We start from the raw sequence: 25,430 nt of genomic DNA, 5'->3' as shown, positions 1-25,430 counted from the left end.
CTAAGAAGTCTTCAGGCCTTCCCGATGGTGCAGTGGTAGCATCTTCTCCTTGTAATCAAGGGGTCCCACGCTCAATACCTGGTTGAGGCACAAGTGGTTCTAATCCTACTTTAAATTCTAGTCCAGTCCCAATTAGCCTTACTGTGCATAAAGTGGACTTAAAGCAACAAATCAACTAACCAACTAAGAAATGTTCACAACATACTAGGAATGGAGATTTAATATATATTGTTATTTTACTTCCAGAGACATGAGGCATGGTAGCATTAGTGAGATAGACGTAGAAACCTGCTTTAAAATATCAAATTATGAAGCTACAGTACGGCAGCTGGATATTTACTATGGCATAGGTAAGTTTTCTCTGACCAGGCAAAAGGATGTCGATGTCAGATGTGCAAATCATTTTATTTATTTATTCTCTTCTGTCTTTGGATGCCATTTATATACGAGGGTCATCCAGAAAAACGAGGGAACGTTTTGGTGTAAAACACAAACGACAAATGATTTGTGCAAAAATATTATGGTACAGAAACTGCATACCTTACTCACTTTTCCACATATTCGCCTTACCCATTCAGTACTTATCATAGCATGATTCCAGTTTGTTGATACCACCATTGTACTCAGTTGCCGCCAATGTATTCAATCATGTGTGACAGCATCTTTGACTTCATCAGCCTTGCCAAAGTGCTTTCCGGAAAGAATGAACCTTCAACTGTAGCACACTCCTCCTACGTCCCCTCAGTTTGAGCCAAGCAGGGAGTCAATGGAGTAGCACCATACCGAATCAAGCCAATAGAGGCCAAACAAATACTCAGCATGCGAAAGTTTCTGGCAACTGTCTTTTGGGACAGGAAAGGCATCTAACTCCTTTATTGTTTTACCACGCAGATCAACAGTCAATGCTAAGGCCTACTGTCAAGCACTTCAAAGGTTCCATCGTCACTACATGATTGAATACATTGGCGGCAACTGAGTACAATGGCAGTATCACCAAACTGGTATCACACTGTGATAAGTGCTTGAATGGGTATGGCGAATATGTGAAAAAGTAGAGAAAGGTGTGTCGTTTCTGTACCATAATTTTTTTGCACACAAATGATGTTTTACACGAAAATTTTCCTTTTTTTCTGGATGTCCCTCATAGTTTGCAGCTAAAATTACAAGCATATTACTTTTTTCATTTGAAATTTATAGTTAAAGAATAAAATTGTTTGCATGCTACGTTCCTAACATTATTGATTGTGATTTTTCAAGTATTTATATCTCAAACTGTACCAATGAAAACGATTTCAAATTGAAGTAATTTCATTACAGTTTTGTTTCTTTTTCAGTTAAAAGGCAGTTACTCAGATATCAGAGCCCAACAACTGGACTCTTTCCAGTGTTGTCATCTGATGAGAAAGTAGCCAGCATTAGGGATAGCATATATTGTGCTGCTGCAATTTGGAGTTTATACCAGGCCTACAGGTAAACTATTCTGTGTGAACTCCATAAATATTTCAATGCATATTATTTAGGAAGGGGCCCAACTATCCTCTTGTTGAGTATGAGGAAAAATCATATTTGTGAGAATACAATAATTGCAAGTATGCAACTGTGATTATAGTTAGTTTGAGGTCTGAATTTACACTGATGCATAACTTTGACTGAACTGAAGCAATGATATAAAAGTTATGAATTCTTTGTCAGGGATCTAACCTACTCATCTTAGTCAAACCATCATTTTTGCTACTGTTCTATTAGTTATTTTAGTTTTTTATTAACTGTTATAGTTTATTTTTTTCTGCATGAAACAAACTAACAAATATAAGACTTTCAACCACTTAGTATATATTTTTTTGTTTTAGTAGTCTGGTCTAAACCAGGGGCACCCAAACTACTGCCTGTGGGTCATGGTTTTTGTTATGTGACCTGTCACAGTACTTATAGAAACCTCTATTTTTATTTTGAGGCATTGCCTTTAGTTTAAGCAAAGTGCAGTGTATTTCATGATCTATCTATCACTTAAGTAGTTACTGGTTCTGCATATAGCAAATTTGGGCACCTGTGCTCTAAGCACTGACTTCTGGATGAGATGCATTGATTTGATAAAAGACCAAGTCTAACAGAACAATTTTCAAAATGGTGGTTTAGTATTACTTCTGGCTTGGTGACCAGACCAAGTGGCCAACTTTCAATCTTGCCACCAAAGTTCCAGGTTCATGATCCAACCTGGGGCATGAGTGTTCATTGTGTGTGTCCGTTCATCAATTTCATCTTATTATTACTCATTTTCATCATCTCAATTACCCAAAAGTGGCAGAAACATGATGTTAAATAGCAACAGTATTACACTTTGAATGCATTATGAAAATATTTATTGTGTCTTAATTATAAAGACTTTACACCTGTTTGTTTATGTGTAATCTGAATTATTCTTTTGTGATCTTTTTATATTGTGTTTCTGATGTACAATTTTTAACATACTCTATGTGATCAGAACTATCCAGACACCCACCTGAAAATGAAGTACAAGTTTGGGCTGCTCTCCATGTGGAACACTGGCAGTCAATACGGTGTTAGCCAACCCTTAGCCTTGATGACAGAATTCACTCTCGCAGGTATACTTTCAATCAGGTGGTTGAAGATTTCCTAGGGAATGGGATTCCATTCCTTGCGGAGTGCCGAGATGAGAAGAGGTATTGATGTGGGTCAGTGTGGTCTAGCATGAAGTCGGCTTTCCAAAACATCCCAGATATGTTCTAAGGGATTCAAATCAGGATTCTGTGCAGGCCAGTCCATTGGTGGGATGATGTTGTCACCAGGCATTTGCAACACCCACACCCTACCATCGGATCACCACATTGTGTACCATGATTTATCACTCCACACAATGGTTTTCCACTGTTCTATGGTCCAGTTTCAATGCTCCTTGTACCACTCGATGTGGTGTTTGGCATTTGCCTGTGTGATGTTTGGATTATGGGCAGTTGCTCGGCCATGGAAACCAAGTTGCTGCACCTCGTGCCGAACAGTCATGGTGCTTGGAGTACATCTTGATGCAGTTCGAAATTCGTGTGTGATAGTGGCAATGAATGATTGATGATTACGCTGTACGACCCTCTTCAACAGTCGACAGTCTCGGAAGGTCGGCCTGCATGCTTTTGGGTTGAACACATCCCTACACATTTCCACTTCACTATAACAGTGGACCTAGGGATGTTTAGGAGGGTGGAAATCTTGCGCACAGACTTCTTACGCAAGTGGCACCCAACCACCTGACCACGTTGAAAGTCTGTGAGTTCCTCCGACCATCCCATACTGCTGTCTTGTGCTGTCTGCAGACTACTGAGATTGCTGGCTATGTTTTCCATGCGGTAGATGGCAGTACTGTGTTGCACTCTATGATAAATACACATTTCGCGGTGTGTCCGGATACTTTTGATCACATGGACTATATGTACAGGGTGTCTGGATTGTAAGTGACAGTTTTTAAATAGTTATTACATATGAAGAAACCGAGCTTTTTGTTAACAAAGTATTGAAAAAGCAATAGTGCATTTGGGTTAGCAAATTTTCATACATGTGCAACTGGTGGTGGTGGTGCTAGTGTTGCTCAAACAAAAATGGCATCAGTACAGGAAAAAAGGAATAGAACATGGAAGTCAATACGGGAGGTGAGCAGGCAGCTAGGAATTCAAGGTCCATTGTTCATGAAGTTGTACACAAAAGTTTACGTTTGTACAAGGTGCAGTTTTTGCACGAAATTAAGCCACATGACAAGCTGACTAGACATTCATTTGCCATTGACATTCTGCAGAAGATTGACGTTATCCCTCTCGACATCTTTCTTTGGGGCTACATCAAAGACATGATGTATTCTGTCCAAAAGATAAATAATATACAAGAACTGCAGACCATATTTGGAATGCTCTTGCTTGTGTAACCTCTCAGATGCTACATAACACGTGGAGGGAGATTTAATACAGGCTGGACATTCTCCATACAACAAACGGAGCTCATGTGGGGCTACACTGAGCTGTAACTGTTTCCAATAAAACTTGACGAGTCTGCCTTCAAAATGTATTGAATAAGTTTTGTCTGGCAATCAGCCAGATGATTTCCGGATAGGCTTCTGAGCTTTCGAGAGCTAACATCACTCTCATCTTCAGGGATGAGAAGATGAAGATGAGAGTGACGTTAGCTCTCGAAAGCTTGGAAACCTATTCGAAAATCACCTGGCTGATTGCTTGAGAAAATCTCTTTAATATCCGCTGCCAGGAAGGCTTCAAGAATTATTTCAAAATGTATGTTTTTGTTTCTAGCTACTCCTTACCATATTAAAATAACATGCTTTTAAAAAAAATGTCAGTCTCACTCCGGACACCCTGTATAATTTACAGACATTCTGGCATTCTTTTGATATGTTTTTATAGGCGCATCGATGATGATCGAGGGAAATCTTACGAGCTCGGCCAATCAGCAGTTAAGTGCATGAGAGGAATTTTAGAATGCTGGGTAAAGCAAGCAGACCGTATTGAGTTGTTCAAGAAAAATCAATGTAATAAATTTGCACTCCACTCCAAGTTTCACTTGGTCACTGGTGATATAGTTTTTACTGATGACAACTATTCTCACCTCCAGGTAAGAACGCAGGTGAAATTATAATGAAACCTTAAAACATATTAAATACCACTTCGGCATATTTAATTTTTAACCTTTAAATGCCCACTTGGCATTACAGTATCCCAGCATGTGGCTTAATTATAGAAGTGACTTTGGGGAATGTACTGAAGCATATATAAAGTTCTGGAAATGTATGTTTGCATGATACATGAGCTTTAAAATTGTCACTAATTTCATTGTTGCGTTTCCAATCCACATGTCCCAGCTTTTCCTCTGTGGAATGGAGGCAGAAGTTATTTTATGCTGGAAATAATAATTTAAAAAAAATTCATCTTCTTTTATTTGCTAACTCATAAGAGCATTTTATGAGCATTTTATTCTGTAGTTATGCATTATCATGTGGTTATTCAATTTTATGCGATAGTTTATTTCTACATGAAATTTTGCCTTGGTATGTATTTAATTGTAGTTGATGGCATGTTTGCCTTTTTTCTGTTTTAATCTGAAGTTAACACTGTGTGTACCAGAAATATTACAATAGTGAGAGGAGAACGGGAATAATGTTTCTTAAGTAGCAATAGCAATTTTGCTAACAGCATGCAATTTTTTTATAAGAAACAAATTTATAATCATTTTTGTGCAAATGTTTGCCTTTGCACCCTATAATACCTGAATAAACTCTTGGCTGCATGCAGTCATGGGTAGAGACCGGATTTTAAAGAGAAGTCCTTTTTTATTTTTCAACATGGATCATGGAATAAATAACAACAGTGTTAATTATCTTCCACCAACAAGATTACATGGTTTTGACTTACCTTTTTTTCTCCTTTTCTGTCTACATTCCCTTTTTTAAAACATTTTCCTTTCTGCTCCCTTTATTGACTAGTTTTCAGCCTACATTCCTTCCCCTCCTCCTTTATAAAAAACATCTTCCTTGGTCCCTTTATTGACAAGATATCAAATATTTTGTTCGACTGTTTTTTCCTGTACAAAGCATTCAACAATTGTCTATTTGGTGCAGTTTAGAGGAAAGAAAGAACAAGCGCCTTCTACCTTACTTTCCCTCCATGAGTGTTGGGAGTACAGTGGGATCCATGAGTATTACCATGCAAATTGTCCATGACCATGTTCATGCACTTTATTTGACCCAATAAGAGCTTCAAGAATTAAAAGAAAACTCAAAACAAGCTATTGACAACTTCTGCACCAACATACATATAAATCCATCGCTTAAGAACGCATAGGATGTAAGAGAAAAATTAATGAAAATAATCGTGGACAATTTGCACGGTAATACTCATGGATCCCACTGTACGTTGCTGTGATTGTTGAAACAATGTGATCTGGACTTAAGCAGCAACAAATGCATTGTAAGCGGCATGCCTGTTGGGTTGAAAGTTAATTTAACGGCTAGATTTAGACTTTTATGTGAATTATTTTGGAATAGTTTTAACTTAGCTGTGTGACAAGTGACAACAGTCAGTGAGATGGCGAAGCCAGGTACAAGTGGCTAGGTCCGTACCCAGGATTTTTTTGAGGGGGCCAGACTCATAGACGAATTTTAAATACATTTTCTCTCATATTATACACTATATTATATATATATATATATATATATATATATATATATATGTGTGTGTGTGTGGGGGGGGGATGTATAGGAGAGGGTGGGTAGAGAAATTTGCTCATTTTGTTGCAAAATGTTGTAGAACAGCATTTTCTAACCTATATGTATCCAACCATGTGACAAATATTTGCAGTTGACACTTACATTGTTTCTGTCAGAGAGCGAAAAAAAATTGTATGATAGGGGTATAATTACTACATGTGTGCATATAATGCAAATAATTCAAATATCCTAGGAAAAGCAACAATGTGTGTGGAGTTGATAGATAAGGGTTCACACCCACTTTGCTAAGTCCCGGGCTTTTCTAGGTATTTTACATAACTGCGTAATGATTTAACATGCTAAAAAATAATGAGTTCCACTTCAACTTTGTAAGTTAATCAAATGAATCACGTATGTTGAACATTTTTCAAAATAAATGAAAAATAAACTGAAAGAACGTTTTTATAAGCAATATTACCCAAAAAGAAAGATTGTTGGGAAGATAAAATGGAACGGGTTTCCAGTTACAAATTCTGCCAAGCAAAAATAATTTAATTCCCCTGACTTTTCCAGGTTTTGAAATGTTTTTTTAAAAAAAATCATTTGTTTCCAATGACCTCAGTCCTAGCCTTGTTTTCCTGACTCATCCAGTTGTCCAGGAATTTGGAGTCTGTGCAAATCCTGTAAATAAATTATCTGAAGGGAACGGCTAAGTGACGTCACCCTGGCAGTGTGACTGCTGGCGTAATATTGTTTCTATGGTGTATTTTCACTTTTAGAATCTTATTCAACAGTAAAAATAAATGCCAGTGGCAACCAAGAAGCTATTAAATGGGGATGCATACATGTGGGATAGAAAATGTCATTATCAATGGCTCGTAGCATCGAATTTTTTTGCCTTTATGTCCTTTGCACACTGTGAAAGTTGTCTGTTGTATGGTCACACCATTGTGTATTTATGTATTTAAGACAATTACAAGTATTTGGTCTAGGAATTAATTCGTGCGGTTGTTACGCACACATTGAAGCTGTAGTTCAAACACAAAATACATAAATACCTTAAGAAAAATATTGTCCATCGCGAGCCACCACTTTCGCCCATCTGTCAGGCAAGTTACGGATTCCGTGGCGAAAGAAGTCCTCATCCTTTGAAGCGATCCAGTCAGAGACCCATTTTTCGATATCTTCTGAAGAAGTGAACCGCTGTCCAATCAAATAGTTATTCATGCTATCAAACAAGTAGTAGTCCGAAGGAGCAACGTCTGGTGAATACGGCAGGTGGGGTAAAACTTCCCATTCGACATTTTCTAAATAGGTTTTGACCGGTTTTGCGACATGTGGGCGAGCATTATCATGTTGAAAAATAAGTTTATCATGTCTATTTTCCCATTCTGGTCGTTTCCTGGCCAGAGCTTGCTTCAAACGCATTAATTGTAGTTGATAACGTTCTCCATTAATAGTTTCACCCGGTTGCAGCAGCTCAGTACACCACACCTTTCATATCCCACCATATGCACAGCATAACCTTTGCACAGTGAATATCTCGTTTCGGTTGTGATGGACCTGGTTCACCTGGCTTCACCCAGGCCTTTTTTTGTTTCGGGTTCTCGTAATGGATCCAATTCTCATCGCCAGTATCAATGCGATGCAAAAACCCCTTTCTTTTCTGTCTTTGAAGCAGCAATTCGCAAATGGTTTTTCGTCTTTCAACTTCTCTGTCTTTCAATTCATGTGGAACCCAATGTGACATCTCTTGAATCATTCCCATGGCTTTGAGGCGTTTGGAAACTGTTGTTTGATCAACGCCTAATGCTTCTGCAAGTTCTTCCTGCGTTCGACACGAATCCTGATCGAGCAATGCTCTCAATTCTTCGTCTTCAAATTTTTTTGGCTGTCCAGGTCGCTCTTGGTCTTTCAGGCCGAAATCACCACTTCTAAACCGTGCAAACCACTTCTGACACGTTCGCTCAGCTAGCGCATGGTCACCATACACTTCCACCAAAATACGATGACTTTCGGTAGCACTTTTCTGCATGTTAAAGTAATGAAGCAGAACACCCCACAAAAACACTTTATCTGGCACGAACTGCGCCATGTTCAGTTGACTACAAAATGCTGTTGTTGACGCGTCAATCAACTGCCCTATACTACGAACGATGCGCGCTGACAGGAGTTTTCAACGCATGTGTGGCTACACGGAACTGTGGGTCGATACGCTCGTTACGCCATCTCTTGTCCGGACGCACGAATTAATTCCTAGACCAAATAGAAAAGAAGAAAAGTTGCAGTAAAACAAATTCCGATTGACATAATTTCGTTAATAATAATGTACTTAATTTCTTGAGTGTTTTGGACAAATAACAATATATATTAAAAGTACTTCAGGCAATTTTTTGCCCCAAAAATCTAGCAACGATTCTGCTGTGAAGTGGATTCTCCTATTTACATAATATTAATTAACCCTAAGTCATTGAGTGGCAAAATGGACATCAGTTTCAGAAAGACCCCGATGTCAGGGAAAGAAATAGGTTTTTTTTTATCCTTCTGCTCAGTGGTGGCGAAAAGGGATCACAGACCTTGCGGTTTGGGTGGAGAGCTAAATGCCCCTTATATGGTTGGTTTTTTATTGCAGTCATTGAGGAACCTTTCTTCCATAATGTAAAGCATATAGAAAATTCCCCTCTATTCTAATTATGTGAAACATTTGTGACCGAGGCAAAAAGGTCGGGACATGGATTAAAAGGAATGGACTGTCCCAACTAAATCGGAACATCTGATAGCCTTGCATCAATGGTTGTAGAACTAAAATAGCCCAATATTGCAGACTGCTGACTTCTAGAGCCTGCCTCTGTCCAGAAACAACCTATTAATTTGTGCAAGGACAAAACCAAAATTCATGCAAAATTTGAAAAAGCCCCCCCTCCCTCCCCAGCCTTGGGTATGGGCCTGCAAGTGTCAGCAAGCTATGGCATGCAGTAAGCTGTTGCAAGGAAGATTTCATCGAAATTGATGTTAAGATTATTCGCTGTACTTTACCTTCAAAAAAAGGAAATGAAAAAGGACTATAGTTTATTTTTGCACTCCACTAAAAATATTATTTTAAATGAAAGCACAATATAAAACATTCATATATAAAAATGGATAAATGAATATGAAATTTAATGTATCCCTTTTATATATGAATGGTATATATTGCACTTTCATTTAAAATTGTATTTTTAGTGGAGTGCAAAAAAACTTTAGTCCATTCCCCCCTTTTTTTGGCAGTAATTTTCCCCCTTTTTTTCTTTTTTAGAGAAGAATTTTTCCATTTAAAATCTGGTCTCTATTCATGAGTTTCACTCAAAGTCAGAACCCCAAAATTTCATTTTTGACTGCATCCTTGGGTGTTTTTGGAAGCTATTTGAATTGAAACAGTATCAGGTTCACCCTGTATGTTGTTAGCTGCTTGATAGATCTTACTCCTCAGAGAGCTGTTGTGCTTGTAAGTGTATAGTAGTAAAAATTTTAGCAAAACAAATTGAAATAATTACTTTCGTTGATTGATTTGTGTTTCATGACAGATAGATGTTGTGTCGCTGTACCTGATCTTCTTGGTTCAGATGATTACTTCTGGCCTTCAGATTATTTACACACAGGATGAAGTAGCATTTGTTCAAAACCTGGTATACTATGTAGAACGAGCGTACAGGACTCCTGACTATGGCATGTGGGAGAGAGGAAGCAAATATAATGATGGGTCACCAGAAATTCATGCAAGGTAAAATTATTCCATATTTTTTACTGGCATACTTACAGTCCTCTTCTATCTTTCACATTGTTTAAAAATGCTTCAGTGCTATTTTATGCATTTGTCAAACAATTGCTATTGTCATGTTATTGGTATTACTGATTCAATAATCATTAGGAGTATGAATTTAGTAGTGTTGGGGACAACGAAAATTTGGCCGATACTAAAAAAGTAGCAATATAAAATTGCAAATGGTTCATTAACCTCCTTAATAACTGTATGTTATCAGATGAACCAAGCTTGTGCAATGCAATAGAAGCTTTATATTTAGACACTTTTTAAAAAATTGCAGAATGGAATTATTTTTTATATGCGTAAAAATTATAACAACACAGTATTACACTAAATTGTAATTATTTATAGATATATTGGATTGGTAAAATTATCAGTAATTTTAAATGATCAATAATTTTACCGATACACATATATCGGCCAATATCGATAGTCTGTCCCATCCCTAGTATTAAGTATTTTGTAAAGTATATTTTATACGGGGTTAGTTAAAAAGAACTTCTTCATTTCATGATTTTATTGTGGGGAACTTATGAAATATATTGTCATTATATGGGTGTACATTTGCGCCTGATGTCCACAAATTTTTATTCGAATCGTCCCACACACCTCTGGCTTCACACTTTGCTGCTAGGATTGCGCAATGCAACATGGTGGCATCTGAAGAGGAGAAGGCATTCTGTGTCCTGCAATTCCATGAGACAAATAATTTTAAGCTATCTATGGCTGTCTATGCAAAGGCAAATCCAATGGCTGACCATTGGTGTCGAAAGAGACTGTGAACCAGGTCCCGATGTGATGCCTGTAATTTCTTCTTGGGGGGAGTATGTGAAAGATTGTGTCTACCTGATGCCATTACCAGCCACTTTAAATGAACTACAGGATCACATTAACACTGCAATCACCACCATTGGCTCGGACGTACTGTGTCATGTTTGAGGAGAATTAAAATATTGCCCTGATGTCTGTTGTGTGTCATTTGAGGAAGTCACATGTACCTTACATTGTCTACAATAAACATAATATTTTTTTTTAAAACCGGGGAGTTCTTTTTGAATAACTCTTTATTGTTAAAGTGTATTGCAGGAAATTAAATAAGAGTATTTATGAATCCAAACTTCATTTAAAAAAAAAAGTGATGTGATGAAGTCCAGAGATAATCAGGTTGTGAAGAAATTATTTACTTGCTTTTGTGATTAATCTTAATTTTTTTCTAGCTCCCTTGGCATGGCTAAAGCAGCTCTCGAAGCTATTAATGGCTGCAACCTATTTGGTGACAAGGGAGCATCTTGGTCAGTAATTTATGTGGACATTGATGCACATAATAGAAATCGCAGTATATTTGAAACTCTACTTCCTAGAGAATCCAGCTCCAAGGTACATACACATATCTTATTTATAGAGAAAACTAGCAACAGTAATGGATGGATTTTTTAGTTACTTAAAAGTCTTTCTTCAGATATTTGTATTTTTGGGTCAAATGTGTGAGACTGGAAATATTTTAAAAAAGTAAAATAGGATGTTTTAGATTTTAGAAAAATAATATTTACGAGCAAAGTTTCTACACTATTTCTTAACAGAATAGTTCACCAAATTTTAATAAACTGCAATGTTTTAAGTTTTCTGAAAACAATTAACAAAGAGCCTTGCAAAAAAGTCCAAATTTACCCTTCTAAATCATGTTGCAATTAGAGTTTTTTTTTTCTGGATTTAGGTTGACAATATCATGCCTATTTTATAACAACTCTTAAATCACCTGCTTTCTTTTAACAATTTCTAATTACACTTTTTCCTATCTAGGATGTAGATGCATCATTAATACCAACACTTTCCTTTCCGGCATTTTCTACCCATGATGAAATGCTGTACCTAGGAACAAAAACGAAAATCATAGATCAGCTGAAAGGCCAGTATGGATTCAAACGCTTCAACCGTGATGGTTACAAATGTGTGCTGGAAGATACGAATAGAAGATACTATGATGATGGTGGGACAAAGGTAAGGTATGGAAGATACTTTATGATGCTACAATATGGCAATACCGTAAGATATAATATCTCAGTTAACATATTACAGCCTAAGGTTAATTACATATACCCTACTACATGTAACTTTGATTTACTGTTGGTTATGGTATGATCACTGCTGTACCTGTAATACACCTTGTTTATTTTTTTCTGATAACACTACAATGTAGAGAATCTTCATCATGTTGGTATTTAACTTTCACTTGAAGTATGTACTGTCTTGTTTATGTATTTTTGTTATTTAGTATTGCCTTTCTACCACTTTCATCTAATCATACAATGAAGATGATTGACGATTAGATGAAATTGATGAAGGGACACTCACGTAAAACACCCATGCCCAGGCTGGTACTCGAACCTGGAAAGTTTGGTGACGAGACTTATTTACTGTCATATGTGTGTTCAAGTAATTAATATCATATCTTATGAATTTTAATAATTATTCTCTCTCATCAGGAATTCGAAAACTTAGAATGCGAGTGGCCCATATTTTATGTATACATGATTATAGATGGTGTGTTTAAGTCCTTACCGGACCAAGTTGAACAGTATCAGAATTTGCTGAAGCAAAGAATGCGTAAAGATGGAAATGGAGGTGAGTGTAAATGATGTTATGTGAATTAGTAATATTTCACATATTTGTCAAGTTAACTCTGGTATTTTATGTTGAATGTGAAATAGCTATTGATCAGCTCTAAATCTGGAACTTTACATTTACATTTTTGCATTTATATGGTATTTAGGACCTGCAAAAGTATCATGTGGCATTTTTAAAGACTCTGATAGACAGTCGGACAGTTGGGAAAATATCATATGGTATCAGTATTTAAATCCAAACTAATTCTTTCAGATCGATATATCAGTATTGGTTCAACTAATTGGTAGTGTGGAAAACGGCACGGTTCTGGACTCTGTGGTGGGATCCATTTGAATATTATACCGCTAGATGCGTGGGTGTTCGCAACGCTGCGTGGTATTTGTCTTCTTATAATGGAAGTAAATAGAGTTTTTGCTGCAACGTCTGATTTCTTTTACATGGAGCATTTCTAAGAATGTGATAATTGTTGATATTTGGTACAGTCATCATGAGGATATTAATGGAAATTATAGACAGTCAACCACATCCTGTTATTGTGACTTTCATTAATAATACGGGCCCGACCCTGTGGCCGAGTGGTTAGCACGTCGCGCTGCGACGCCAAGGGTCCCGGGTTCGAATCCCGGTCGGGCTTGGTTGTTTGTGAGTGTCTAGTCATTAAATTTCATCATTTCATCACTCATCCCCATCTTCACAAATTAGCCAAGAGGCACAAAACGTGAAGTAAAATAAACTAAATCAATCAATCAATCAATTAATAATACGGGAGAAAATATACGTGTGAAATGCTCTTGGTAACTAAATTTTTGTGTATGAATTAGGTTCATTATTATTATTATTATCATCATCATCATTTCTTTTAAAGAAATACACACGAAGCATTTGTATTTTTTATTTTTACCATATCTTTTCTTCCGCTTGAAACAACTGATGATTGCATGAAAAGACAAAGTAAAAATCCACAAAACTCCCTTAGTACCAATGGGACAAGCGATATAGGATGTTCACACTGATGTGACTAGTGATTGTAAAATAGCATTCATTGTGCATGAGGGTCCAAACAGCAAACTGTTCAGCACACGTTCATGTGTCGCATTCGTGTGCTGCTTGTTACTTCGATGGGAAAGCTCCTTAAAGGAAGGGTACTCAAGACCGAAGCAACGTGCCACATGGAGTTCCCAACGAAGTGACAAGCAACATGGTGCATTCAGTCTGTCAGCAAGTATTTGCTGCTAATTATGTGAACATCAGATCTAGGCGACACGTTAAGCCACATGTGTTGCTTTGCACCTAAGTGACTTAGGTCGTTGAAATAAACTGAACCATTTCCTCAACAGCTTCTAATGTGTTGCTGTGGTTTGTTGTTCACGCATGTGCTTTAGGGAGATTGCACACCAACGCTGTCCTGTGCTGCCCATCATGCCGCTACAGTGTGAAACATTGCTCTTGATTGGCTCATTTCCAAGCGACATGCATCTGATAGTTGCCTTGAACTGAAGGACCAGTGTTGCTTTGGTGTGAAATCCCCTTATCGATTGTCGTGTTCCACTTTGGTGTAAAATCTCCTTGAGGAAATGGTGCAGTCAGAGCGTGTGTCCCTACGGTTCGAAAGGCTGCATTGATTACCGACTGCTTGCTTCCAAGCGACACTTGTGGTTTGTCGCCTTGGTATGAAATATCTCTCAGGATACTATTTATATTCTAATAACATAGAAAAATAAACTCTAGTCCACAATCCAACACCTGACATCCGGAATCACATTGCCATGTTTCTTCTTGTGTCACACATGCTATTTATTTATTTTATTTTAATTTTATTTCCAAATTAATGCCATTTCGTGACTGCAAATCACTCCACAAATATAACTGTTTCCATCAATTCACTTACCTCCTTTCAGGACAAACAAATCTACACAACATATTCCCAAAACTAACTAAGCTGTATTACTTTCATAAGAAAATTAGTTGCGATACTAATTGCACTGCCATCTATGTTGTCATCTGCCTCGGGAACCAGTTTTCCGGGTCGTTTTTCACACTACCTATTCAAGGAGCTGTACCCTAGTGCACTCTTAATTACTGGTATTTGTGTTGTCTATATTTGCAGATCCGGCTATACCAATGTATTTTTATGTGCCTGAAGATCTGATCGAGTATGAGAGACAAGAACCTGGGAGCCAAATTAGAGCTGCGAGCGTAGAAGGAAGCGGAAAAAGCCTTTTCCTGTGGGGACAAGCAGTTTTTGTGATATCGCAGTTACTCACAGGGCAGCTGTTGCACATCAATGAGCTGGACCCAGCAAGACGTTATTTACCGTCCTACAACAGGCCTCGTAAAGGTGGAAGATACTCAGCCTTTCAGGTAGTAGATGTGAATGAATACCTTTGAAATTTCTCATTGGGTGGAAATTTTAATTACTCTCTGCTGCTTTGAATGTGCAATAACTATAGATCAGCCCTAAATCTAAAAATGTGAAATATACATGATAGTCATGAAAAGAATGCATTGATGGACTTGCGAAGTAAAAGCAATATAAATTTTAATATATATGTGACACTGTCATAATATTCTTGACTTTTAAGTAATTAAAGATGATTCAATACCACTTTGAACTTTAAGCAATGCCAACAGTAGCCAGCCTTTATGGTGTAGTGGTTAGTGTAGTGTGCTATGAAGCTTAGATTCAAATCATGGATATGGCACGGATGTATCATTGAGTTTGTTCTATCATCTCTTTCGTCAATTCACCATTTCTACTCATTATTGTGAATAAACTGGAGAGATAGAATAGCTCCAAGTGGTAAATAGAAATGTATATTAAAGAATGAGTGTCACATTGCTAGGGTTTGATTTGATTTGATTTGATTTGAATTTAAAATTTTGGGAGCGTCAGCACTTAGGCTATTTTGCTCCTGTCACATTGTATGGGGGCCAGCCCCTTACCATTACAAATAACAACTCTAACGTTGCATAACTAAAAAATTTAAAATGTTCTGACTTCTGTTAAAAGCTGAGGCTGTAAAGGGGCACTCAGCACACATAAGGACAAAAGAACAGGACAATACAAACAAAATTATACTGACCATGGGGCCAGTCGCCAGAGCCTCGTTAGTCTTCAGTACAGGGTGTACTAATGTGGAAGTGAGGTTGACATTTGGGTGTACTATGTGGAAGGTCACCCCTTACACCCCCACATTGCTAGGGTATACTTTCAAATATTTATGAATTCATTTATGAGTTGTAGATATTATTTCACCCCAGAATCCATTTTTTGTCACAAATTTATAAGAAATATGCAGTTTGCATAATATTCAGGAATTTTTGACTGGAAAAAGCATCTGCATGTCGGAGATAAAATCAACATGATATTTTTCAATATAGATGTTTTCTGTTACTGACAACTCATACTGATATATTAATATTCATTTCAGTTTTTCCCTAAAATTCGGTCTCTCAGTAATTACATGAGCTAGAGTTTTATAATCTTGCAAGTTAAAGTTACTGATTAGCTTTTAGCTGATAAGTTTATATACAAAGCAGTATTTGGTAAGCAATAGTTCAACATAGGATTTGAATTGTAGAAATTTTATGCAATAATTTTCGTGTGTCATTGAAGATTTTACGATGGACACTTGGAGTGAAAAGGTTTTAAAATTTCAAACTTATTTATCCATTCAGAAATTTTGTTTTTTCATGAGAAATGCAGAATAGGAATATATTTTGATGCTTAAAATGGTTATTTTCGTCATAAAAGTGTTACTAATGGGAAGGTTAAAGTGTATTTCAACATTTATTTGTAAAAAAGCTAATTTAAAAAAGTAATGTTTTTTTTTCTTACATTGTTAACTATAATAGGGTGTATTTTCCACATAACTATATTTTCAAATATTCTTTGATCTATTGATGTATTATTCTTTAGAGTTTTTACTAATTCAGCATTTGTGGATTTATTTTTGTGCATGGCATTACTACAACTAACTTTAGATTTACAAGAATAGTCAATAATTGTCAATAATCTTTATTCTTCAATTTGGAAAAGGTTTGCTGTATCTTATGTGATGTGTTTACGTAAATTCAAAACATATCTGAAGCCCAAGAGGGATTCCATTTTTTAAAAAAATAATATAAATTACAATTCATATATCCTGTTCAATTTGTTGGAAGTATATTAGGATTATGATTAATTTGAATGTATAAAGTCACTGTCCACTTTACAAAAAGTGATGTATTCCTTATTGCTTTAACTTAATAATTTCATTAGCTGACCCCTGTGGTGGAGTGGTTAACACGTCATGCTATGATGCCAGGGATCCTGGGTTCTAATCCTGGCCTGGGCATGGATGTTTGTGAGTGTCCATTCATCAATTTGATCATATTATCACTCATCCACATCTTTGCAAATTAGCCAAAAGTGGCACAAAAACGAAGTAAAATCAAGCAAATCAATCAATCAATTAATAATTTCATTTGCGTAATGAATGAGAAATATACTGTCCAATATTTGATTTAGAATATTGTATTGTATTTGAGTAAAATTTTAGGAAAAGTGTTGTTTCTTAAATATGTACATTACACACAAGGTGGAGCAAACCTATTATTTATTTCTGTTTGCATCTTGTGTGTGGGTGTTATTAATAATTTTTGTCTACTTTCTTTCAAATAATATTTTCCAGGGAAAATCATTTCATGTAAGTAAGATTGGATCTCTTAATATGCACTGTTGCATGTAGGTTAGGTGCAGATTGCATGTATGCATTGCAACAAGAGAGAGAGAGAGAGAAAGAATGGTTTGCTTTTTATTTGTATGGTGCTAATTCCTTTTTCTGTTTGTACATATAATTAGCAATAGAGCAAATTAGTGTTCAGAGGAGAAATTGAGCGATTGAACTAGAAGTTGGTTGGTTATATCTAATTGTAGTAATCATGTGTAACATCTCTTCTGTTTCTGTTATATAGGGGAATAATTTTCAACCAAATAAGCTATAAGGGAGGATGAATCGAGACTGTCAGGTTGATAAGCTTTTGGCAGCTTTCTGACCAAAGTGACACGTGTCACTTGGAAATGATCATCAGATATAAGTGCAACCTTTTGTATCAATAAGCTGCATGTATTGCTTGTCTATTGACATGTGCATGCCACTCGAACTGGGCCTCTTTCTCAATAGCATGCATCACGTTACCTTCTGTCTGTTGGTCGTGCAGTGAATTTTTGCACTCGTCACTTCAGTGCAAAAATTAGTGTTACTTGTCTCTTTAGTCTAAAAACTGGGTACTAATTGTACAGATGAAATGCCTGCTAAAGTAAGACCTCTAAGTTTTACAGTAGAAACGATTTATGGCATGTATTTTACTCCAGCATCAAAATTAGTAGTCACAAATTGTAACATGTGACTAATCCAATTTGGTGGCCCTGATAAGAAAACTTAACTGATAGAAATGCAATGCAGATAATGAATCTGGGAGGTTGCCATTTTTAGGGGCAACAGTTCTGATCCTCACAAACATGATGGGAACATTTGCACATACTCATTTTTCATTTCAGTAGCATGGAATATCTGATGTTTTCCATTAGACAGTGGGTAACTTCATTTACATTTTTTGTGGCCAATCAGTTTTATATTTCATTAGCTTAATTGCTGGTTTGACTGTAAATTAATTCTTGATTCATTAGAAACAGTATTGCTTGTCATATTATGTTATATTTACTTTCTTACTCCACACTGAAGAGCTTAAGTTTGGTCGGATAAAAAAAAAAATGTTCAAAAATAGATCAATAACCAATTTTTGCTTATTTTTGCATGTTTCTTTTTCTTTTTCATACGTGTTGCTGCTTTGATAAGCATGTTGTAATCATTGTACGTGTTTCGAAGTCCTGAGCAAATACTAAAATTCTTTCTGCCTTACTAGGAAAATCTTGAGAATAAAATGATGCTGCTTTTATTGAAGCTTGATAGCATTAATTAATGTAATAAGAAAAATAATTAATGGATTTTATAATTTCTAGTAGAATGTAGTGTATATATATTTTATATATTGTGCTCAAAATATAAAATTTGCCGTATTCATGCTAATTTAGATGTTTTTGGAGCATTCCAAGGAAGCCTTGTAATTGCTGAAGTAGAAAATACCTTACCTTACCAACTGGCTCTACAGCTCTGGGTGAGCTTTGGCCTCCTGTACTATCAGCCTCCAAGCATCTCGGTCCAATATCTTCTCCCTCCATCCATGGACTCCCATTATTTGTAGATCTTGTACTACACTATCCCGCCATCTTAGTTTGGGTCTGCCTCTTCTTCTTGTGGAATATATTCTCTCATACATGATTCTTCGAGGCATTCTATCCTTATTCATAAGTTCTATGTGACCCATCCAACTAATTCTTCTGGCTTTAATAAATCTTACTATATCCTTTTGTTTTAAAATGGAATTTCTCTCTTCATTGTTTTTTGTATATCTGCTAATTAACTTGCTTCTTAGTAATTGTATATTGGCATAATATGCTTTGTTCCCTGCGTTTATTCTTTCTGCATATTTTTTTGGTCATTTATCGTCATTCCAAGATACTTGAAGTTTGTTACTGCTTCGAATTTCTTATCATCTATTGTAAATTGGTGATAATGTTTTTTACCTTGTTTTGGTGTCAGTAGTATGAATTTGATTTTGTTCATGTTTGTCTGTAACCCAATTTTATTTGCTTCTTCTTCTAATATTCTATGTTCTCTTTAATTCTTCTTCTGTTCTGGATATTATAACTACGTCGTCGGCATATGTGTTAATTTGGTTAAGTTTTGTGAATATTGTTCCTTTTTTGTCTATTTTGCTTATTATTCCATGTAGTGCTATGTTAAATAAGCATGTAGATAGTCCATCTCCTGGTTTTACTCCTGTGTTAGTTCACCCATATCGCTCCATATTTTGACCTTGAAATATGTGCGTTGCAGTGTCATGTTTGTTAATCTAATCAATTTCTTAGGTATTTGTAATTCTATCATAGTTTGCATTAATTTATGCCTTTTAATACTATCAAAAGCACTACGAAAGTCTATGAATAACATGTAGAGATTTGTATTATGTTCATAATGTTTTTCCATTATTTGTCTTATTGTGAATAATTGATCTATGGTGCTTCTTCCTTGTCTAAAGCCTGCTTGGTATTCTCCTATTATGTTTTCTGTTGTTGCTGTTAATTTTCTATGTATAATGCTAGTCAATATTTTGTAAGTTGTATTAAGTAACATGATACCTCTATAATTACTACATTCTGTTTTGTCACCTTTCTTGTGTATTGGGCACAATATTCCATTATTCCATGCTTCTGGTATGTGTTGTTCTTGCCAGATTTGTTTTATCAGTTTGTATATTTCTTCTATCATATTTGGTACATATTTCAATGATTATTTCTACTTATTTATGTACACATTTCACACATTTCAGTTAAACAAAAAATCAGGTCTTTAGAGTAAATTTTAAAGAGAAAAATTGTCAAATATGGAGAGGAAATTGTTAGAATCAATGTAATTCAACTTAAAACCTCTGTGAGCTATGTACTCAGTGTATCTCATGTATTTTTGCATTCATCTTACTCCTGTAAAGATCTCCCCTTATTTGAAAATTGATACTTCCTTTAACATGTTAACTGTAAAGGTGGTTTCACCAATTTTTCCTCCTGCGCCAAACTGGTTATTTAACTTTATTTTGCAAACTCGAAAATTTCGCTTTTTTCCTTGTAAAAAATAGGACAATCAAAAACTTTTCATGTGGACTCAACTCTCATGCCTTATATGCATCATTGTAAACTCATGACCGACGGCACCCTAGGAACAACAAAAATTAAACAACATGTTTCGGTCATAATAAACAACATGGTGTGATTGGTGCAGTTTCGGACATTATGACTGACGTGGCAGTTAACGTGTCAAGCGTTGACATTCCAAACCCCTTTCTATTAAGAACGTACATGTTATGCCCTGTGTATGCCCAGCTTATGCTTAATTAAATTCCATTCAGGGCACAGCAACAGATCTCGTAGTGCAGATTGTCTTAATAGCAGAATCAATGAGACTCCAGGCAATGATGGGTACGTACGGAATCCAAACACAGACACCTCACGAAGTGGAACCTGTCCAAATTTGGTCTTCTAATGAGCTTGTCAAGGTATATGGCCACCTTGGAGTAAACAAAAAACTTAAATTAAAAGGGCGGCCAGCACGGCCAATTGGAGCCCTTGGAACTAGTAAGGTAGGCTAACTTCTCTCTCTTATTTTTGTGTTTGTTTATATCAGCACACGTAGTCATTGTTCCTAGTTATTATTCAGCACTTGAAACTCTGGTCACCACATGCTTTTTCGTTACATCTTTCTTCTATTCTGTATTTATCAAACAATGTTTAGTTGTGCTATTATAACACCATTAAGCCTTGTTTTCATGATATGAAAAACTCAATATGCTGACCAAGGCAGAAATTTATTTTATTATAAAACATAAACTAAATGTAACGTTTCAACCTTCTAGCAAGGTCTTCTTCAGACTATGTACCAAGTACAAATGTAACAAGGTACATGGAAAGGATGATATATATACACAAAAATACTCCCCTCCAGACTATTAGAAAGTTGTTCTGGAAATTCTAGCAGATGGCTTTCCCTTGTCAACTTTACTTTCACCTGGAATGGGGGACTGATGATAAACAAAAAATGGAAGAAGGTGTTAGAAAGAGTGGAAAGGACAAGAGAGGAGTAGAGAAGAAGGAAATAGAGCCTGAGATAAAGAGTCCAACCACATTCATTTTCAGGTGAAAGTAAAGTTGAGAAGGGAAAGCCACCTGCTAGAATGTTCCAGAACAACTTTCTAATAGTCTGGAGGGGAGTATTTTTGTGTATATCGTCCTTTCCATGTACCTTGTTACATTTGTACTTGGTACATAGTCTGAAGAAGACCTTGCTAGAAGGTTGAAACGTTACATTTAGTTGTGCTGTATTTTGTTGTAAATAACAATTTCATCACTTAGAGGGTTTAATTTAGGGCTGAGTCGATGCCAATGTATCAGTAATGGCTTATATCATTGATATTAATTCAAATTTAATTGCCAGTATGAGGCAACATTTTGCAGAGTATGGGAACCCCTCAGGGTGTGAAAAAATAGTGAAAACAGTTTCACAGAGTCCAAATATCCAGGAAATTGTGCCACCTGTGTAATTTTCATAATTTTGGTAACAACAATGCAGGAGAAATGGATCTTGTGATTAAATAATTATGATGCTAAATTATGAAAATTTTGAAACAAAACTCTAGAAGATTGATATGGTATACTTCCATTTAAATCTTGGTGGGGGAGAACCGGGAATTCACCCCCAACTTTGGCCGTAAGGCCCTAACTCCACACCCCCTATATGCCTTCATGGCATGGTTCAAAGCACTGGGGAGCACTTTACTTTTTACTTTATACTTCCATTAAAAACTACATTGTAAATATTTTGAATTATTTTTAAATTGTTTCAATGTCAAATTATCAGTGTCTGGGAATTAGTGAGAATATTGGCATTGATTTCAGGTCAAGCTGGTAATGGCTCAGCTGTAGTTTCATTATTTTTCTGATACAAAATTTCCAAAACTTGGTTTAATTTACAGCTACAAAGAAGAATCTGTTTAAGGAGTATAGACATATATTTGTAAAAAATTACATTTTGGATATTTTACTTTTATAGAATTGATACTATATATTTTTAAAAAACTATCTTTCATTGTAACTTTGGGAAATTAATCTGTATTATTGTTATTGTTTTACAGATGTATCGAGTCTGCGGTATGACAGTTTTGTGCTACCCTCTGATATTTGAGGTGTCAGAGTTCTATTTGTACAGAGACATGGCGTTGTTAATATCAGACATAAAAACAGAGTTGCAGTTTGTGGGTAGATATTGGAGGCTATCAGGAAGGCCCACAGTTTGCTTGCTTATTCGTGAAGAGCATATGAGGTTAGGATTTTTTATTATTATTACCCATGATTTTTTGTGCTTTTACTTCTAATATACCGGGTGTCCATAAAATCCCTTTACAACTTCAAAAAATCACTACAAATGCAAATGATGAGATATTTGAGTGATTTTTTTTTATTGTACTCGTTTACTATTAAAGTTTGTACTAATAGTCAATTTGTGTATTTCCGGTAACATTGTGAAGAAAGAGAGGTCCTCGAAAGAAAAATGGCTACTCCGCAAGAAAAGGCACAATGTGTGGCGTGGTTCATTGAAACAAAATCTGACACTCAGACTCAGCGAAACTTCAGGACTAGGTATGGGAAACAACCACCAGCACGTCCATCAATTTGTGAATGTCACAGTAAATTCATGGAGACCGGTACAATTTTGGATAAAGCAAGAAGTGGAAGAAAACGAGTATCAGAGGAAGATATCAAACGTGTAAGACAAGTCTTTGTTAATTCTCCAAAGAAATCCATTCCCACTGCTGTCAGACAGTTACAGCTACCACGATCAACAGTGCACAAAGTCCTACACCACAACCTGCGATTGATTGCATATAAAGTGCAACTGTTGCATCCCATCGAGCCCAATGATAAACCGAAACGCAAAACATTTGCAGTGGAAATGCTTCATCGAATATCAGAGGATGCAGTGTTCCTCAACCGAGTGTGCTTTACTGGTGAGGCAACATTTCATGTTTCCGGTAAACTGAACACGTACAATGCGAGAATCTGGGACTCAAAAAACCCCCATGCGACAATGGACCTCAAATGAGACAGTCTAAAGGTGAATGGGTGGTGTGCACTGATGTTCAATCGAATCATTGGTCCATTTTTCTTTGCGGAGCAAACAATTACTGCAAATCTTTACCTTGACCTTTTGACTGAATATGTGACACCACAACTGGCTGACCTTCAACCAACCGTCTTTACCAACAGGATGGTGCACCACCACATAGGTGATTAAATTTTTGTGACTTCCTGGACCAAACATTTCCCGGTAGGTGGATTGGACGGGATGGCCCTATTCCCTGGCCACCTCGTTCACCAGATATAATGCCCCTAGATTTCTTTCTATGGGGCTACGTTAAAGACACTGTGTATCGTACAAATGCACGGAACATTACTGACCTCAAACAAAGAATCACTGATGCCATTGCCACCATTGATGAGGCTATGCTAGAGTGGACATGGTGCGAAATCGATTTTCACCTTGACGTCCTTCGTGCAACCAATGGTGCCCATATTGAGGTTTAGTAAATTATGAAAAAACTTCAATATATGCTGCTACTATGTGACAAATTTCATTTAATTATCTCTTCATATGTGTTTGGAATAAAAGATTGAAGTTGTAAAGAGACTTTATGGACACCCTGTATGTTAAGGGTTGATCAGTATGAAAATTTTGTTAGTGCAAGTATAAAATTTATCAAATCATTTGAATTCAACTGAAATAATTCATAGAAATAATAACAAAAGGGCTATTTATGTAAATATAATATTGGTAATGATCAGGGCTCGAAAAATCCAGGTCACCATAGCGACTAAAAATTTCAGCTTGGCAACTGTGATCTCTTGCTGTAATATTGCCGTTTTTTTAAGTTTCAATGTACGAAACTTTGAAGATTCTAAGTTCAAATTGCAGTACAGCGTAAGCTAGCAAGTGATTTTTTATCAACGTTGTGAACATTCCATAGAATCAGTAACAATTTCTTACTCTTCGTCCCCAACCCCCCACTTCCCACTTTCTCACATGATTTACCGATGTTTTGAATACGGTGATGCTCAGCTTCTTATAGATTGATTGATTTGCTTTATTTTACTTCGCTTTTTGTGCCACTTTTGGCTAATTTGCGAAGATTGTAATGAATGATTTTATGATGAAATTGATGATGAAACATTCAAAAACATCCAAGCCCAGGCCAGGATTCGAAACTGGGACCCCTAACCACTCCCCACAGGGGCTGGCTCAGCTTCTTATAGTATCCACAATTGCTAGTAGGTGGTTTCCTGGCGCCCAATTTTCACAGCTGGCGCCTAGCTCTGAAGAAGATTTTTCAAGCACTGGTAATGATCATGGGTAATTTTGCTGATAACCTGACACAGTTATGCCTGTATCAGCTAATACCATTAGAGTACTAGTTAATGTTTCCCATTAGCATCCCATACATGTGCTGTTTTTGTTTCTGAGTCAACACCCATCAAGTTATCAGCTGTTATAAAAATTACATGAATACATCCTGACTTTCTCAAAAGTATATGAAACAAAACAAAGGCCTCCCTGAAGGTGCAGTGGTAGTAAACAAGTGGTCTTGGGTTCGATAACCGATGGAGGCACAAAGTGGTTCGGATCCCACTTTAAACTGTAGGTCCAGGCCCAATTAGCCTTACTATGCGTAAAGTGGACTTAAAACACAAACTCAACCCAACCCAACAAAACAGAGAAACCTCAATAAAGTACCTTACATGTATAATCTTCTGCTGTAGAATTCATTTTTTTACTGTTTCATGTGTACTATCCAACATGTTCTGCTGCATGTATGAATATGTGCTTCATATATAATCTCAAGATACTGGATTTGTCTTTGAGAATGTTTATTTTTGTAACTTTTATTTTAGAGATCCTCAGTTTAAGGAAATGCTTGACCTGTTGGCGATGTTAAAAAAGGGTTATTGTGATGGAATGAAAGTGCGAATAGGCCGTCTTCAGAATCTCATTTCGTCGTCATGCATTGGTAAGTTTTTTAACTGATTAGTTCTCTACTCTACTGGTCTCTGTTGAACATCTAGGGGAATAGTCTTGGACA

General features: G+C 36.4%; 1 protein-coding gene across 4 annotated transcripts in view; it reads left to right on the top strand.

Annotated features, from left to right (window-relative positions):
- Positions 1–25,430, top strand: part of LOC146001637 (putative phosphorylase b kinase regulatory subunit beta) — a 47,845-nt gene that overhangs the window by 8,913 nt on the left and 13,502 nt on the right. For 3 of the 4 annotated variants that reach the window (XM_083139217.1, XM_083139214.1, XM_083139215.1), the window contains 12 exons: positions 247–350; positions 1,335–1,470; positions 4,419–4,626; positions 9,781–9,977; positions 11,237–11,396; positions 11,820–12,017; positions 12,503–12,641; positions 14,752–15,005; positions 17,318–17,332; positions 20,652–20,882; positions 22,431–22,618; positions 25,243–25,358. In XM_083139217.1, the coding sequence (XP_082995343.1) occupies positions 251–350; positions 1,335–1,470; positions 4,419–4,626; positions 9,781–9,977; positions 11,237–11,396; positions 11,820–12,017; positions 12,503–12,641; positions 14,752–15,005; positions 17,318–17,332; positions 20,652–20,882; positions 22,431–22,618; positions 25,243–25,358 (1,942 nt within the window). In that variant the 5' untranslated portion in view covers positions 247–250. The remainder of the gene's footprint in view (positions 1–246; positions 351–1,334; positions 1,471–4,418; positions 4,627–9,780; positions 9,978–11,236; positions 11,397–11,819; positions 12,018–12,502; positions 12,642–14,751; positions 15,006–17,317; positions 17,333–20,651; positions 20,883–22,430; positions 22,619–25,242; positions 25,359–25,430) is intronic. The other variant, XM_083139216.1, reaches the window with a different exon arrangement.

This window comes from Lepisma saccharinum, chromosome 17 (genome assembly GCF_977018435.1).
Source record: "Lepisma saccharinum chromosome 17, izLepSacc3.1, whole genome shotgun sequence".
NCBI classification, from domain to species: Eukaryota; Metazoa; Arthropoda; class Insecta; order Zygentoma; family Lepismatidae; genus Lepisma; species Lepisma saccharinum.
This window is presented reverse-complemented; position numbering and strand designations above follow the sequence as displayed.